General features: G+C 43.2%; 2 protein-coding genes and 1 pseudogene across 16 annotated transcripts in view; 2 read left to right on the top strand and 1 right to left on the bottom strand.

Annotated features, from left to right (window-relative positions):
- galnt7 (UDP-N-acetyl-alpha-D-galactosamine: polypeptide N-acetylgalactosaminyltransferase 7) overlaps positions 1-17,522 on the top strand; it is a 252,559-nt gene that overhangs the window by 234,202 nt on the left and 835 nt on the right. For 9 of the 15 annotated variants that reach the window (XM_088301673.1, XM_088301669.1, XM_088301681.1 and 6 more), the window contains 2 exons: positions 1,209-1,239; positions 3,548-4,131. The exons of 1 other annotated variant lie outside the window; for it this stretch is intronic. In XM_088301673.1, coding sequence (XP_088157799.1) covers positions 1,209-1,239; positions 3,548-3,654 — 138 coding nt within the window. In that variant the 3' untranslated portion in view covers positions 3,655-4,131. Of the gene's footprint in view, positions 1-1,208; positions 1,251-3,547; positions 4,132-17,522 lie in introns of those variants that run through there. 5 more of the 15 variants (XM_088301678.1, XM_088301668.1, XM_088301677.1 and 2 more) reach the window with 1 other exon arrangement.
- LOC148331467 (uncharacterized) overlaps positions 2,695-17,522 on the bottom strand; it is a 201,953-nt pseudogene continuing 187,125 nt past the window's right edge.
- The window catches only part of LOC148331469 (uncharacterized), a 54,107-nt gene continuing 42,177 nt past the window's right edge, over positions 5,593-17,522 (top strand). The window contains exon 1 of the mRNA XM_088302205.1: positions 5,593-5,744. The gene's annotated coding sequence lies outside the window, so the exon portion shown is untranslated. The remainder of the gene's footprint in view (positions 5,745-17,522) is intronic.

The raw sequence follows: 17,522 nt of genomic DNA, 5'->3' as shown, positions 1-17,522 counted from the left end.
GGCAATTGAAGTATGCCAATGAGAAGCTTCTGCCTCTATCTCTGTTGTCATCTTAAACAATCACCAAAATGTGGTTTTGAGGCTCAAAAACTAAAGTAAGGATGGAGTATGTACAGTCTACAGTCACTACCCCACATCCTTCCTCCTGAAATTATGGCGATACCACTGCCCAACTGGCTAATGGACTTGAGTGCCACAAAACAGCTTTTAAAATGTCTCAACAAAATTGAGGTAATTGAAAGTCAAGTTGTCTAAGACACCATTATCCAGCATGTTGTCTACGGACCAGACACAATGAGAGGTACTGAGGACGAAGCAAAGGCTCAGAGAGGATCAAACCTTTTCCGTTGCCAGTCCCTCTCTTTGGAATGACCTGCAGCTCAACGTTAGGCAAGCCCCCTCGCTTCTCATCTGTAAAATTTGTCTTAAAACAAATTTTTATTCTTTGTCCTTTGACTCTGCATGAGCATTGTTTGTTTTTTTGTTTTACTGTTTTTTTTCTTTTTACTGACATTATTGTATTTCATGTTTTATTGTTCGTTGTTGACTTACTATTGTTGCCTATACCGCACTTGGTGTACAGCGAAGGTTGTCTTACAATACTTTACAAATTCAGTTATGTTGAGTTTAATGATGAAAAGACTCAGTGGTGGAAAAAAGGAGGGGTGCCATTGAGAAGCTAACAATTAGATGATTTAATTTTTTTTTGGTCGACTTCTCCCTAAATGTGTAAAAATAACGGTGCTACTAATAAAGTTCATTGACTCAATGTTGAGGCCAAATTCAGAGATCAATTGAGAAACAGACCATATCGGACAATATTTAAAAGAATTACCACAATCCATTCCAGAGCCTTTTGGTCTGTTAAAGCACCAAATATAACTACTGTCTTAATGTGATACTCTTCACTCTACCTCTTTTGTTAAATCTGGTTGTAACGCCAGTTCAACCAGAGTGGGCAATCGCCTGCCACCAGACAATTTGAGTTTGAGACCCTTGCCCTCAACGATTTATTTATTTGTTTATTTATTTTTTGTTAGTCTCACTCTTATTTCTCTGTTCAATTCTCAATGTTATAGGCCATATTAGCGCTGGAAAAAATTAAAGTGTTTATCTTTGGTCATGTTTATTTTAATAGACACCAATACATCTGTTGAGAGAATGTGCAAATGTTTTTCACAGTGTCTATTTTTGCATTATGCTTTCAGGATCTCCATCGCTTCACTCATGTACCAACAGGTAATTATCTGGTAATGTACTGTACTTGGCTTCTTTGCAGTAAATTTAATGGCGCAACAGAATTATTTGTCAAACATATCTGATATGGAACGCCACAGGGGTAACAGGGTTACAGCTGTTGCTTTTGATAAGTTGATTTTAAAGGGGCAGTTAAATTAAAATTCTGTTGAAAAACAATTCTTTCTGGCCTCATTTTGTGCCTCTAATTTGATTTTCAAAAAGATATTGCACTAAGAAAAACAACCAATCATTCCGAACACTATAGCAACAATTTAAAAAAAAAAAACTAAAATGAAAATGAATAGCACTAATGAAAACTGCGGTTAGCCTGCTGGCAACATGTACAAAAGCACAGGTGCAGGAAAGCACAAAGGAGGAAAGAGAGGGTTTTGCATTGGTAATTTTTGTGTGAGTTCTTAGAACGGCTAAGAATGGTTGTGCCTCTCATCAGGTAATGAAAAATATAGATAATTATATATGGACACTGTTGATGTAGTATGCTTGTTTTTTGAATGCTGATTAAATCGTGAATTAATGTTAAAATGTGGAGATATGTAATTTTGATGCCACTGTAGGCGGCACGGTGGCCCGACTGGTTAGCAGGTTGGCCTCACAATGCGGAAGTCGTGGGCCTTCCTGTGTGGAATTTGCATGTTCTCCTCGTGCCTGCGTTGGTTTCCTCCAGGTACTCCGGTTTCCTGCCACATTCCAAAAACATGCATTGCAGGCTGATTGGACACTCTAAATTACCCCTAAATATGAGTGTGAGTGCGGATGGTTGTTCGTCTGTGTGTGCCTTGTAATTGGCTGGCAACCAGTTCAGGGTGTCCCCCGCCTACTGCCCGAAAATTGCTGGGATAGGCTCAAGCACCCCCCGCGACCCAAGTGAGGAGAAGCGGTTCAGATAATGGTATAGATGTTACTGTAATTTTCTTTTGTCCAGTTTTAAATACATTTTTGTTTCATAATTACAGCAAGCTATACCAGGTCTACACATATGGCAGTTTATTAAGTGTCTAATCTACTGCTTTATAAAATCACATCTCAATAGTGACATGTGCCAACTTGTGGCGTAGAGTGCAGAGTGGGCGCCCCCAAGGTGATGCTTTATTTCATCACGTCACGGATTCAAATAATGCCCTATACCTTTATATTTTATTTCCAAAATGATTATAGGCCAGTAGAAATCAAGGTTAGGCTAAGGATAAGTAGTGTGTTAATAATAAAAAGGGATTCAATTAATCTTTAAAAAAATAGTTTGTGGTTATATTTAAGACAAGTATTAAAATCATATACAAATAATGCAAAATTACTGCACTGACATTACAACCACAACTGGAATCAGGTGCAAGTTAAGGTGGAACCCAGTTGAACCGTACGTAACATGTCAGCCAACACATCGCACGAAAATATCCTATTCACAGCTTCTTCTTCTTCTTCTTTTGGCTTTTCCCTTCAGGGGTCGCCACAGAGAATCAGTTGCCTCCATCTAACCCTGTCCTCTGCATCCTCTGCTCTCACCCCAACTACTTTCATGTCCTCTTTAACTACATCCATAAACTTCCTCTTTGGTCTTCCTCTAGACATCTTGCCTGGCACTTGGAAACTCAGCATCCTTCTGCCAATATACTCACTATCTCTTCTCTGAACATGTCCAAACCATCTCAGTCTGGCCTCTCTGCCTATCTCCAAGTCCCTAACATGTCCTGTCCCTCTGATGTACTCATTCCTGATCCTATCCATTTTGGTCACTCCCAAAGAGAACCTCAGCATCTTCATCTCTGCCACATCCAGCTTTGCCTCCTGTCTTTTCTTCAGTGGCACTGTCTCCCGACCAGACAGCATTGCTGGTCTCACCACAGTTCTATAAATCTTTTCTTTAATTTTAGCTTAAGCTCTTCTATCGCACATCACACCTGATACTTTCGCCACCCATTCCAGCTAGCCAACCTATTGTAATCAATGAAAAATAGGCAATTAACTGCAGGCACAGAATTCCTCGCTCTAGCAATTGACCAATCAGAGCAGGAGACTTGCTTGTCACGGCAAATGAACCACTGCTTAAATAGTCACTTGACTATGGTTCGACATCCATTTGTCCGTGGTAAAACTGATATCCCGTGCGTTGTCTATCAGAGAAGTAACTTGTACCAACAACATTGTACAGTTATGCTTAACAGTGTTCATGTACCATATATATATATAAAAAAATATGTTTTTTTATATTGCTCATTTAAATTTTGAATCGATATCTGTATGATTTGTTTTTCCCATTTATTAAACTAGTATGTTTTATTTTTTTTTCCAGGCAAATGTTTAGATCGCTCAGACCTCCTCCACAAAGTGTTCATATCAGACTGTGACACCAGTAAAACTACTCAAAGATGGGAGATGAACAACATTGTGGCTGTATAACTCATACAAAGGAAGACTTTTGAACTTTGCTGAGGAAATTAATATGCACCAATATAAAATGCTTTAGCAGGGCTGGCTGTTGGGAGGTCGTTTTAGATCTGAGCCGTTTGAATATGAAATACCATACGCTCCCATCCACCTCCGCTCCCAACGTCCTCTACCAGTAAGTAAGGTACTGTCAATCGGGCCAATTTTAATCCATTCCCTTCCTTTGAGATCAAAGTTAGCAAAGGCCAGAATGTCTCTGAATCATTGTCCTCAGAAATTATTATAAGATGATGTTTAAGAGTGATTTTTTTGGCGGACAATCATAAATATTAAAACTTTTCAATATTTAGGACCGTAAATCCTCATGCGTGTCCATGACCAGTACTGTTGCTTTCCCACAAATAAAGGAGCAACTGATTGTGTTGATTCTTTGTGGAACCACTGTTTGGAAATCACTACAATTAAACAAAAAGACTGGTGTTTAATCAACTAGAATCTTTATTTTCATTTGTTCATCCATCCATCCATTATCTGCCGCTTATCCGGGGTCGGGTCGCGGAGGCAGCAACGTCAGCAAGGAAGCCCAGACGTCCCTCTCCCCAGACACATCTTCCATCTCTTCCAAAGGGATCCCCAGACATTCCCAGGCCAGTCGGGAAACATCGTCTCACCACAGTGTGTCTGGGGTATTGCACCGAAGGCCTCACCAGGGAAGTGTACAGGAGGCATCCTAATCAGATGCCCAAGCCTCCTCATCTGGCTGCTCTCAACGTGAACGAGCAGTGGCACGACTCTGAGTCCCTCCCGGATGACAGAGCTTCTCACCCTATCTTTAAGGGAGAGCCCGGACACCCTGCAGAGGAAATTCATTTCGGCCGCTTGTATCCGAGATCTTGTTCTTTTAGTCACGACCCACAACGTGGGTCCATATGTTAGGGTAGGTATCAGATGAATTAACAAAAATGTCTCCTACAAAGTGTGTTTAAAAGATGTTGAAAGCAAAGCGAGTAGCACAAGAGAAATACTTCATCCTTATTTATAAAATTGACAGACACACAACTCAAGTGTTGCTCTGTGTGATGAGTGCAATTCTTTCACAAGTTTTAAATATGACGAGGAGCCCGGTAATCAAGGAGTTGATGGCTCTGACCATTGTCAAAGTCAAGTTGCCCTTTTTATTTTGCAAAAGCAGTGATGGAGTCCCATACTAACTCTGATCTACTTCAATACAATAAAATACAATTTTATTAATATTTTATTTGTCAAGTGACAGTCTATCAGTTTTTACCAAACTATTTTCGGTAGTATAACGTTCATTAGAGAGCATTTTAAACAGTAGAGCAGCATTAGCTTTCTATCTCTAAGTGTGGCATCAACAAGTTTTCAGTGTAGGGGCTTGAGATCGAAGACCTCATGTTGTTGACAGTCTTATTTTGCTTTGTACTTCCAAAAGTAAATTAAAAATGAGACAACCTGCCACGCATGTACCAGGAGTGCTATATGCAGCGAAAAGTCCAGTGTTGAGATGACTCCCACAGACTTCATTTGAACAAATTTTATCCAGTTTATATACACACAATCTCGGAGTTTAATCAACACTTTTAAAATGGTTAACTATTTATTACTGAAAGAGATAATACTACAGAAGTAGGTAATTAATTCTTCTCAGACACATTGGTTTTCCCTCTGTTTTTCATGCCATCAATATTCGGGTTAAAGATCAAGTGTGAAGTAAACTTGATCAATCATATTTTGATTAATAAATTTATTTTAAGAATACTCACATTAGTTTTTTTTTTTTTAACGCAAACGTTCGAGATTCATAGTTAGACCTATAGCAATGCCCTAACAATGAAAATGCTTTTGTTCGGCAATCTCCGGTATTCTCCGGGAATGACGTCATTTACAGAATGACGAATCACCAGTCGCCAGTGTACTGCATTTGTTTGAGTGGTCAAAACAAAAAGAATGAAAATGGACCAATTTTGTTCTGGCAAAGAGCATGGATTTCAGCCAATGTCGACGAGTGTTTTTTGCCACAAGCACTTCGAAGATGTCTGCTTTCTCAACCGTTGTGATTATGATCAAGGGTTCGCAAAAAGGTAGGTGTGATTAGTCTTGAGTGTATTGTGACAGCTTATGTGTGACTGATGGCTGTAATTAATATGCGTAGTGTGCATACACTGAAGAATAACGGTGAGAAAAGGCGAGAGCGAGTGGGACTGTGTGTGTGAACAAGGAGCAGAAGCGAACGAGCGTGCAGATGTTCAATCAATCAATCAAATTTTATTTATATAGCACTTTTCAGACATAAAATGCAGCTCAAAGTGCTGTACAATAAAAACATCCAAATTACAACAAAAAACTAATACCCATTCCACCCACCCAACATAAACACAAGACACATCCACACGCACGCCTGAACTCGCATACACACAGAACACTCGCATTCACACAACCTAATAAACTGTCTTAATAGAAAGACAGAAAGACATGGCAAGGCACAGAGAAACTTGAGCTGTCTCTGTACTGTGGTTCATTCTAAAACCAGATTGAAATTTCTCTAAAACATTATTTGTATTTAAAAAATTATGTAACTGTATAAAAAACATTGTTTTCTAAAATCTTACTTAAAAATGGTAAATTGGATACAGCTCTGTAATTATTTAAAACATTGGGGTCTGAATCGCTCTTCTTCAGAAGGGGCTTCCCCACCGGCGTTTTAAAGGCAGTGGGGAAGACACCCATCTGAAGAGAGCAATTAACTATATTTAAAATCTGTTCCTCAAAAAATCCATAAAAAGCTTTTAAAAGCGATGTGGGAATTGGATCTAAAAGGCAGGTTGTTTGATTTACCTGGGAGAAAACTCGACCAAGTGTCCTTGCATCAACCAGGGCAAAACTTTCCAGTGTTTCCTCTGGTAACAATGACTGTCCAGCGTTAATAAAATTTACATTTTGATAAGCTAAAAGACTGGATATAATGTCATCGATTTTACTATTACTTAAGTGGTCTGCAAAGTCCTCACAGAGAGCGTCTGTCGATGTCTGTGAGGACTTTTTAAGATCAGAGCTGGTTAAAAGATCGAAGGTGGAGAAGAGATATCTAGGGTTGTTTTTATTAATTGTAATGAGATTTGAGAAGTAAGACATTCTTGCCAGTTTGACTGTTTCAGTGTAGGATTTGAGTTGTTGACATATTTGATAATGAACTGTAAGGTTGCTCTTTCTCCACCACCCTTGCATTTTCTTTTTGATTTCTTCATTATATAATTTCTCCACGGGAGTATCATCTTGATTATTATGTTTTTTGTTAAAAGTGGAGCAACCGAGTTTAATGTTGATTTTAAAACCCTGTTAAAATTATCAACAATAAAATTACAAGATGCAGGTAAAATGTCAGCAGGAGTGCTCTTTAAAATCTCAATAAAATTTGCAGCCACCTCAGAAGTTAGGTAGCGTTTCCTCACTGTTCTCACCGGGGCTGCTTGTTGATTAAAACTGGTGATGTTAAAATATACACAGTAGTGGTCTGACACAGCCAGATCAACAACAGAGGACACACCAACGGACAGGCTGTAGGTTATGACCAGGTCCAGGGTGTGTCCTCTGTTGTGAGTTGGCTGTGCGACATGCTGTTTAAAATCAAAATAGTTTAAAAGGTTTAAAAATTCTCTAGACAGTGGGTCCGAGATACTGTCAACGTGCACATTAAAATCGCCGGTTATTACAATTCTGTTCTGAGTGGGATGTAAAATCGATATGAACTCTGAAAACTCACTTATAAAAGAAGTAGAGTGATGAGGAGGTCTATAAAGTGTGATGCAGAGAATATAAGGACTGCTAAAACCAAAGGCATGGTGTTCAAAGGATAAATACCTGTTAAAAATAGTTTCCTTTGAAATAAGAGAAGTTTTTATAATTGATGCAGTCCCGCCTCCTCTTATAGAGTCTCTGGTCAAAAATAAAAAATTAAAATTCGGTGGGCAAGCCTCGGTGAGAGCAACTGGAGCATCTGTACCTAGCCATGTCTCAGGTTGTTGTCTAAAATCAGGTCGTTTATGATAAAAGTTTTGTTTAAAAGGGAGCGCACGTTCAGCACAGCCAGGTTAACGTTTGTGCTGGACGTGCGCTCATGGTCGCGTGGATTAAATATGCTAACGTGTAAGAGATTGTCACTGTTAAAACCACTTTGTTTGTGTGAGGGAGGGAAGCATCTGCGAGTGATGGTTTGAATTGAGAAAATGTCCGATGTGGGTGGTAATGATAGTGGGGGCCTGTTGGGAGTGCTATTGAAGGGAACTGAGATTGGCCTGTAGGTGGGTATAGTGAGGTTGTTATTGCAATGGTTTGTGGTAGAGCTTGGAGTGGGAACACAGGGTGAGTGATTTGTCCATAGGAGTCAGCTGGGAGCGTGATTGACGACTGCATGATGAATGTTAGCTGCTAAAATAGAGCTACCCAGGAAGCTCGGGTGAAAACCGTCTGGTTGATAAAAGGAACGACAGTTCCAAAATAGGTTAAAATTGTCAATAAAAGCAAAACCGAAATGTCCGCAAGTGCGTATGAGCCATGTGTTTAGGCTTAAAAGACGACTGAAGCTTATCCAGACCGACAGACCGCAAGTTTTTAGCAAGTCGAAGAGGACATTAAAATCTCGCTTAGTTTGCTCCGATTGCCGGCGCACTGTTTCATTCGTCCCCACGTGGACAACGAGCCGGGATACGGATGGTGGAAGAGAGAGAAGAACATTGGGCAGGATGTTAGCTATGTCCGTACCTTTGGCTCCGGGATAACAGCGGGTGATAGTACCAATGTAGCGTGTGTGTTGAATGATGCTGTCGCAACAATGACGGTGGTTGGTGAGTGCAGAGGATGTAAAGAATGAGTGCCAGGGGAATCGTGAACTCTGTGGAGAGAATCCCGACATCGTTGTCCTAAATCGTGCTCCCCAGGCTGGGTGGCAACTGAGGACGGGACTGGTGAGTGGCGCCGATGTTGTGGCCCACTCGTGTGCTGGGACACTGCGTCCCTGAGCAGCCCCACTCAAGAGCGGCCGACCGGGCCACGCGTGGACTTACCCACTCCAGCCGAATTCAGCGTGAGCGGCAGGGAATTCGAAGAGGCACCTGGGACCCCAACCCTGGGGTCTGATGCAACGGCCGACATCTCCGACCGCAGGGGCACAGCAGTGGCAGCGGGAGAATCCTCTGCAAGGGCGGAAAAACAATTCTTCATGAACAATCGAGGGCAGGGAGATGGTTCTCTGCTCCTCTGGCTGCAGGACGCCACCTCGACCCAAGTGGTACCATGGAGTAGTGTTGAGCAGGATGGGCCTGGGCAGGTAGCTGGATCCCATCTCACCGTGTCCGTCAGTGGAACCTCAGTCATACTCGCAGCTGTCATGATTCCGCTGGAATGCCCATCCATAATGATGGCGGAAAGTTGTGGGAAACGTGTCTTGAAAGACGAGATGAGGGAGTCTTTTCGACGGCGTTCTTCCGTCAGACGATGGACTTCCTCTCTCAGGTCAGAGATTGTTTTATTTGTCTCATCCTGCACCATTATGAACCGGGTCCGGTGACCGGGGCTAGCACGGCGGGCTAGCAGCGGCTAGTCTGAGGCAGGAGTATGCTAGCTGTTTGACAGTTGGCCTGTTCTGTGGGAGCGTGTCCGTAGGTTAAAAATTAAAAAACAGTCACTGTATATAAAAAGTATCTCCAAATATAAAAGTCGTAAAACTACGATGAGCACTCCTATGAAGGCGAATAACTTCCGCGTCTAACCTCCCCCTGCAGATGTGCGAGGTCATAATCACAAATGCTGGAGAGTTGAACTTGGTATATTTGACAAAATAATTGTTTTGAGTTGAAGTGGAGAGTTGAACAAAAAGTGTGTAAAATAAAAGCTTTGTCTGCAACTCCTGTCTCCCTGTGCTTTCTGTGGCCGTTCCACTTCTATAACCATGATCCCGAAGGCAACTCCGGCCTTGGCGAAACGTCTCCCTTGCTTCTACCGACTTGGGTTAGGCGACAAGCAGGAACGGTTAACACTTCAAACTATTTTGAAAAACATGTGGTGTCTTATAATTTTATTGCTATTCCAAATCAATAACCATGGTTGTTGTTTACAAATATATTTTATTCAACATGGATGGAATCCTGTACAAAAAAAAATCTAATATATGACTGCATGTATGATTACTGTAATGGTTTGCAACGAACAATGCTGCAGAAGGATTTGCGATATATTGTGCAGAGTGGGATACAACACAAAAGAAATACTTAAGCAATGACAATGCAGGAAACCATCCCACTATAACGTGTGGTCTAAGAACTAGCATAATAAATGGACCAAGTAGGTGCGACATTTACAGCAGAGCATCAAATTTAAAACAACGCATATCTAATAACCCTAGCCTATATATCCTACCATTGTTCCAGTCTCGATGAGTCAAGTCTCCACTCCATGTCCAGTGTTCTGCCAAAATGTCCTACCCGTGCGAATCGTTCTACCGGAGGCTGATTTGTCGGACGCACAATATTTTCGGTCTCCTGAGTATCAGACTCGTACATCTATGGTCCAACAAACAAAATAAAGTCCAACAAGCGCTTCTTCCCCCAACTCTTCAAATAGCTGGATCTCCACAGATACGTTTGAGATTTCGCTTTGTGAGTCAATTTCTGACTGGCTTAATACACTTTCTGTGTTAAGCTCTACCACAGTTGTCTTGGAATGGCGTCTCACTTCCGGGTTTGTCTCTCGGCAGAATCTTACTTCGGAAAAACAATTATTTTGTCAAATTATACGAAGTAAAAAAAATAAATAAAATAATGCTTTATTTTTTTTATATAATGTGTAATTATGACACAAAAAGATTTAATTTGGCATTTTCTAAAATTACTTCACACTAGGTCATAAAGGTTAAAATTCCAGGTTCTAAAATATTTGGAATAACTCCTTAACATGCGTGAGCAGACGGGGTTACTCCCGTATACATGGTGATTGTGATCAATTGGAATATTCCTACCAAAACCGCAACGTGCAGACAACTTTATGAAACATATAGATGTTATTTCCACTGCTTACTTTCTCCCACCAATAAATGTCATTATAGTCACACCTTTCACCACACTCCTCACTCCAAAAGTGTGATTATCTGCTGCATTTGAATTTCACCATGTTTATGTCTACTTGAAACCAAGATTTCCTGCGGATAGAACATGTGCAAACCAATCAAATCAATGTTCCTTTGAAAAGGTGTATTCCCACATTTTCTTATATTATGAAATAGTTGTGTTGAAAAGGAGCAACCAGGGGTCTGATTCTGGTTTTTAAAAAATGGAATCTAAGCATATATTGTTTTTTACGGGTGTTTAGTTTGACTCCTTAAAAATTAGCTTTTAACACCGGAAAGGGGATTGTTTCAGAAAAAAAAAAAATAAATGAAAAAATCTGGGGGAAAAAAATACTATATTTTACATTTTCACATTAAATCAAAACATTGTGAAACAAACTCAATTTCACAGCACAAAACAAAGTGTGTCTCACATGTTTGCATGAAAGGAAGTAGCACAAACTCAACAAGCCATCACTGTGTCTGTCAATAAGTGGACTATAAAAAAAATTCCATAAGTCTGTCGTTCATTGTTGCTAAAGTATTTTCACCAAGTCATCAAGTCAAAGTCAGTACTTTGTTGCAGCTCCTTCAGCAATAACATCTTCCAATCCTTTTGGATAGCCAGAAATGACATTTGACCAATGTTGTTTTGACAGTTTTGCCAACTCCTCTTTTCAATACCTCTTCATTGAAGTCATATTCCGTGGTGTTCTCCGATGGGCGGCAATCTTCAGATGCCGCCACAGGTTTTCTATTGGGTTGAGATCTGGGCTTTGATTTCATCATCTTAGAACTTCCACTTTCTTTTATGTCGCTCAAGCTGCATGTTTGGATCATAATCCTGTTGAAAGGTGAACTTCCTCACAAGGTTCCGTATTTTTGCAGACTTGAAGCGGTTCTTCTCCACGATGTCAATGTATTTCGCACTATCCATAGCCCCTTGTACAAAGTCAGGCACATCAGGGCAGAAAAACAGCCCCATAGCGTTATGTTCCTACATCCATGTTTCACGGTAGGCATGGTATGAGCCGGATCATTAGCTGTGTTGGTTTTCTGATTAACAAAAATAATTGTAGATTGTTGTGTTTGTGCCATTTCCTTTCCTGCAAACAGGTGAAACACACTTTTCCTTTGTTTTGTGCCAAGAAACTGAGTGTTGCTCATGGGGATGAATACTTATGCAGCCCACCATAGTGGTGATTATATACTGAGTACCAGCTTCACATTTGACTCTTTTTATTTAGAGGTACTATAAACCCATGAGCATAATCTCAGATTACGGAAGATTCGGACCTGTCACTGCATGTGAGTAAAATGCACTGACGCGTTGGGTTATTGTAAAAAGATATAAATGTAAACTCTAGGTGACCAGTCCATAGGTGGATAACTTATGTATTGAAACCATCTCAGTTAAGGTTGTCCTGGCTGTTTTCCATCTCTCTCTGATGCAACACACCTGATTTAAATAATCCGGATTATTATCCATCTTTTGTGGACCTCGGTTGACTAATCATTTGAATCAAATGTGTTGCAGCAGGTAGAGATGGAAAACATCCAAAATTCCGGCCCTCAAGTAACAGGGTTGAAGACCCCTGCTCTAATGTTACGTTCCCACTGGAGGTGTTTTTATCCATTTGTGCGAAGAGATCCCACAATGCAGATGGCGCGCTGTTGCACAAAAGTATAAAGCCATGCTAACTTCCAGTTTCTGAGCCGCGCGAGTGGCAGCCTGTTTCAGCAGCTCCGGCTCACCGTTGAGCTTTTCTCATGTGTTTTTATCTTCACCTTGTTTTATTTATTTTCCCTCATCGCAGCAATCGACATCCAACTTGCTGTGGTTTTACTGCTGCTGGGGGCTGTTTTATGCGCAACCGTGTCCGGAGACATGACTCTGAGCTACAGATCGATAGTGTACATAAGAGATCAGCTGTTAGCACTCAGTGCTAACCCCGCGCCGACTCCCGGAGCGAGATCCGATATCCCCCGCGAGCTGAGGAGGAAGAGACGGGGATGTCGCGCGGGGTCTAAACGCCAGGCAAAGAGGAGACGATACCACCCCGCCCTCCCGTCCGTTATTATGGGTAATGTTACATCCATTCCCAATGAAATGGACGAGTTAACAGCGCTAACCCAGCACGAGAGGAACTTCCGGGAGGCTAGCTTGCTGATGTTCATGGAGTTGTGGCTAACAGATCTAACAACGGACGCCATCGTGGAATTGGATGGCTCCCCAATCCTACATGCGGACAGGACACTAGAAAGTGGTAAGAGTAAAGGAGGAGGGCTGGCTGTGTTTGTTAATGATAGATGGTGTAACCATGGGCACATCACTATTAAGGAGCAACTTTGCAGTCGGGACATTGAGCTGCTAGCTGTTAGCATGCGTTCGTACTACGTCCCGCGAGAGTTCAGTCATGTGATCGCGGTGGCAGTGTACGTACCCCCCTCTGCTAACAATGAGACAACTTGTGACGTACTGACTGCAGCTGTGAGCAGGCTACAAACACAGCACCCAAATGCCCTGCTCCGTATCTCTGGTAACTTATATCATGCTTCTCCTTCCTCCTCTCTGCCTTCATTCACACAATATGTAACCTGCCACACCAGAGACAATAAAATATTGGACCTTTTCTATGCCAACACCAAGGAGGCGTTCACATCACCGTCCCTCCCCCTGCTGGGCAAGGCTGATCACAACTTGGTGGCTCTCCTGCCTGTGTACAAACCTCTGGTCCGCAGGCAGCCAGCTGTGACAGTTCAGATATGGTCCGGAGAAGCTGAGGAGGCCTTAAAGGACTGTTTCAACACAACTGTGTGGGAAGTATTCAGTGAAGCCCACGGGGAGGACATTAATGGCCTAATGGACACAATTACTGACTATATTAATTTCTGCATGGAGAACACCATACCCACCAGGACAGTAAGATGTTTCTCCAACAATAAACCCTGGATCACACCGGATATTAAAGCTCTCCTGAAGGAGAAAAAGAGCGCTTTTGTGTCAGGCGACAAGGAGGAGCTGAAGAGAGTGCAACGTCAGCTGAGAAGGAGGATCAGAGAGGGGAAAAAATCCGACAGGATGTGGATGGAGGAACAGCTGCATTAATAATGCCAGGGATATCTGGAGGGGTCTGGAGACCATCTCGGGCCACGGACAACCAAAGACCCAGTTGGGGAGGACCTAAAGTGGGTGAATGAGTTTAACCTATTTTTCAATAGGTTCGATCAGATGCCTGCCCCCGCTCAGTCTCCCCTGCTGCAGCCCCCACCAACCCCTCCTGCTGCTGCGAACAACACCCTCTCCCCTCCTCCCCCCACAGTTTTCAGTTCCCAGCCACATCAGACAACCACCACTTCCTCCTGCTCAGCCTTGTTCCTCACAACATCTCAGGTGAAGAACCAGCTGAGGAAATGAAGGCGAGGAAGGCAGCGGGTCCAGATGGGATTAGCTCCCAGCTCCTCAAATCCTGCGCAGACCAGCTGTGTGGAATCGTCCAGCACATGTTCAACCTGAGCCTGAAGCTGGGCAGAGTCCTCCAGCTGTGGAAAACATCCTGCCTGGTTACGGTTCCAACGACCCCCCATCCGAAGGAGCTCAACAACCAGTGGTGCTGACGTCTCATCTGATGAAGACCCTGGAGAGACTGGTCCTCGTCCATCTGCGCCCCCTGGTGAGCTCTTCGATGGACCCACTCCAGTTCGCATACCAGCCTGGCATCAGTGTGGATGATGCCATCATCTACCTGCTCCACACTTCACTTTCCCACCTGGAGAAGGCGGGGAGCACTGTGAAGATCATGTTATTTGATTTCTCCAGTGCTTTCAACACCATCCAGCCCACCCTATTGGGAAACAAGCTGGAGCAGGCGGGAGTGGCCCACCACCTCATCACATGGATCCACGACTACCTCCCAAACCGGCCACAGTACGTGAGAACACAGGACTTTGTGTCTGACGTGCTCCTCTGCAGCACGGGAGCGCCGCAGGGAACTGTTCTGGCTCCCTTCCTGTTCACCCTCTACTACTCGGACTACAAATACAATACCCCTACCTGTCATCTGCAGAAGTTCTCAGATGACTCTGCGATTGTCGGCCTCATCACTGACGGAGACTATCGGGCGTACAGAGGGGTTTTGTGGACTGGTGTGAGCAGAACCGCCTCCAAATTATCGCTGGGAAATCCAAAGAGCTCGTGGTGGTTTTCTGCAAGTGTCGGCACTCTTCACCTGCACCAGTGAATATCCAGGGAACAGACGTTGAGAGGGCCTCAACTTACAAGTACCTGGGTGTTCATCTGAAAAATAAACTGGACTGGAGCGACAACACAGACGCTCTCTATAGGAAGGGTCAGAGCAGACTCTTCCTACTCAGGAGGCTGAGGTCCTTTGGCGTTCGGGGGACACTCCTCAGGAACTTCTATGACTCTGTGGTTTCACCAGTCATTTTCTATGGAGTGGTCTCCTGGGCAGGAGGCATCTCGGGCCGGGACAAAAGAGACTGGACAAACTAGTGAGGAGGGCCAGCTCTGTCCTGGGCTGCTCCTTGGACTCTGTGGACTCAGTGGGGGGCAGGAGGATGACGGCAAAACTGTCAACAATGCTGGACAACCCAGCCCACCCACTCAATGACACTCTTAGAATACTCCACAGTTCCTTCAGTGATAGACTGTTACACCCTCGCTGAACGAAAGAGAGATTTTGCCGCTCCTTCCTGTCGGCTGCTGTCACACTTTTTAACAAGAGCATTACGTCAGGCCTACAAACGGGCGGGCATTAGTGCAATTGTACAGTCCTAGAATGCAATACACACTGCTACTGTGCTTTATCCAATGCTGTACTTAAATATTGACCAATGCTGTATTTCGTTTACCAGTACAGCATTCTTATCATTACAGTACTTTTATCACTGCAGTATTTTCTATCATTGCAGTACATTTACTATTACAGTACCTTTATCATTGCAGTATTTTCTATCATTGCAGTATTTTCTTATCATTGCAGTACTTTTACCACTACAGTACTTTTATCATTGCAGTACTTCTATTATTACAGTACTTTTATCATTGCATTATTTTATTTCATTGCAGTATTTTTTTATCATTGCAGTACTTTTACCATTACAGTACTTTTATCATTGCAGTATTTTCTATCATTTCAGTACTTTTACTATTACAGTACTTTTATCATTGCAGTATTTTCTTTCATTGCAGTATTTTTCCATCATTTCAGGAGTGTTTCCTTACACTTGTATATGTTGTGGGCTGTGTGTATATACATGGGGATTTGTGTATATACATATATACTGTGTATATTTGCATGCTTTTTATGAATGTCTGCTACTAATGTTATACATCAGAATCAGAATCAGAAATCCCTTTATTGTCATTGTACTCAAGTGTGCAACGAGATTAGAGAGCTCCCCTCTCCAGTGCAATACAACAATAATTCAGATAAATATATAAATTAGATAAATAAGAGAATAGTTAGTGCAATGGAAAATAATACTGAATAGGATATATAAAAACACATCACGTTGCTGTTCTGCAAGGTAAGGGTGGTCGTGTGTGTGTGAGAGAGTTTAGAATGGAGATGGCTCTTGGAAAGAAACTGTTTCTCAGTCTATTGGTCCTTGATTTGATGCACCTGTAGCGCACTGCCAGAGGGCATCAGGTCGAACAGGTGTGAGTTTGGGTGGTTATTGTCTTGGACGATATTGAGAGCCCTGCTGAGGCACCGGGCGGTGTAGATGTCCGACAGCGAGGGGAGAGGGCAGCCAATAATCCTTTGCGCTGTTTTGACCGTTCTCTGGAGCCTCACTCTGTCCGCCTCAGTGCAGCCGCTGTACCAGGTGGAGACACAGTACGTCTGCAGGCTCTCGATGGACGAGTGGTAGAAGGCCAGCAGCAGCTTCCTGTCCAGGTTGAATTTCCTGAGGACTCTCAGGAAGTGCAGACGCTGGTGGACCTTCTTTACCACTGCTGTGGTGTTGTGTGTCCAAGAAAGGTCATCAGAGATCTGTACTCTCATGAACTTGAACGTGTGGACCCTCTCCACACACACGCCTTCGATGCAGAGGGGGGGGCGGCACCGTCTTGTTCCTCCTGAAGTCGATGACGATCTCCTTTTTGCAATGTTGAGTTGCAGTCTATTGTCCTCACACCAAGCCGTCAGTCTCTGGACCTCCTCTCTGTAGGCTGTCTCGTCACCTTCCGAGATCAGACCGACCACTGTCGTGTCGTCAGGAAACTTGACGATGGTGTTGTTACCGTGGGCCAGGCTGCAGTCGTAGGTGTAGAGGGCGTATAGGAGAGGGCTCAGCTCGCATCCTTGGGGGGAACCGGTGCTCAGCGTACGGGTGGAGGACGTGTAGGGGCCGAGCAACACAGTCTGGGGTCTATTGGTCAGAAAGTCCTTAATCCAGATGCGTGTGAGGGCAGGGAGGCCGAGAATGTCCAGTTTGGCGACGAGGATGTCCGGGATGATTAACGGCTACATTACGCCGCCGCCTCCGTGTGATCTATATATTTGCTGCTCTAACACTGCAAATTTCCCCATTGTGGGACTATTAAAGGACATCTTTATCTTTATCTTTAACTATTGGTCCACAGAACAAAGTTACAGGGGGAGGTCCATCCTGTGTGGAGTTTGCATGTTCTCCCCGTGCTTGCGTGGGTTTCCTCCGGGTACTCCGGTTTCCTCCCACATTCCAAAAAACATGCATGGCAGGCCGATTGAACACTCGAAATTACCCCTAGGTATGA

This window comes from Idiotropiscis lumnitzeri, chromosome 8, assembly GCF_059441095.1.
Source record: "Idiotropiscis lumnitzeri isolate Australia: NSW breed Sydney's pygmy pipehorse chromosome 8, RoL_Ilum_1.0, whole genome shotgun sequence".
Lineage (NCBI taxonomy): Eukaryota > Metazoa > Chordata > Actinopteri > Syngnathiformes > Syngnathidae > Idiotropiscis > Idiotropiscis lumnitzeri.
The sequence above is the reverse complement of the archived record's forward strand: the minus strand, read 5'-3'. Positions and strand labels throughout refer to the sequence as shown.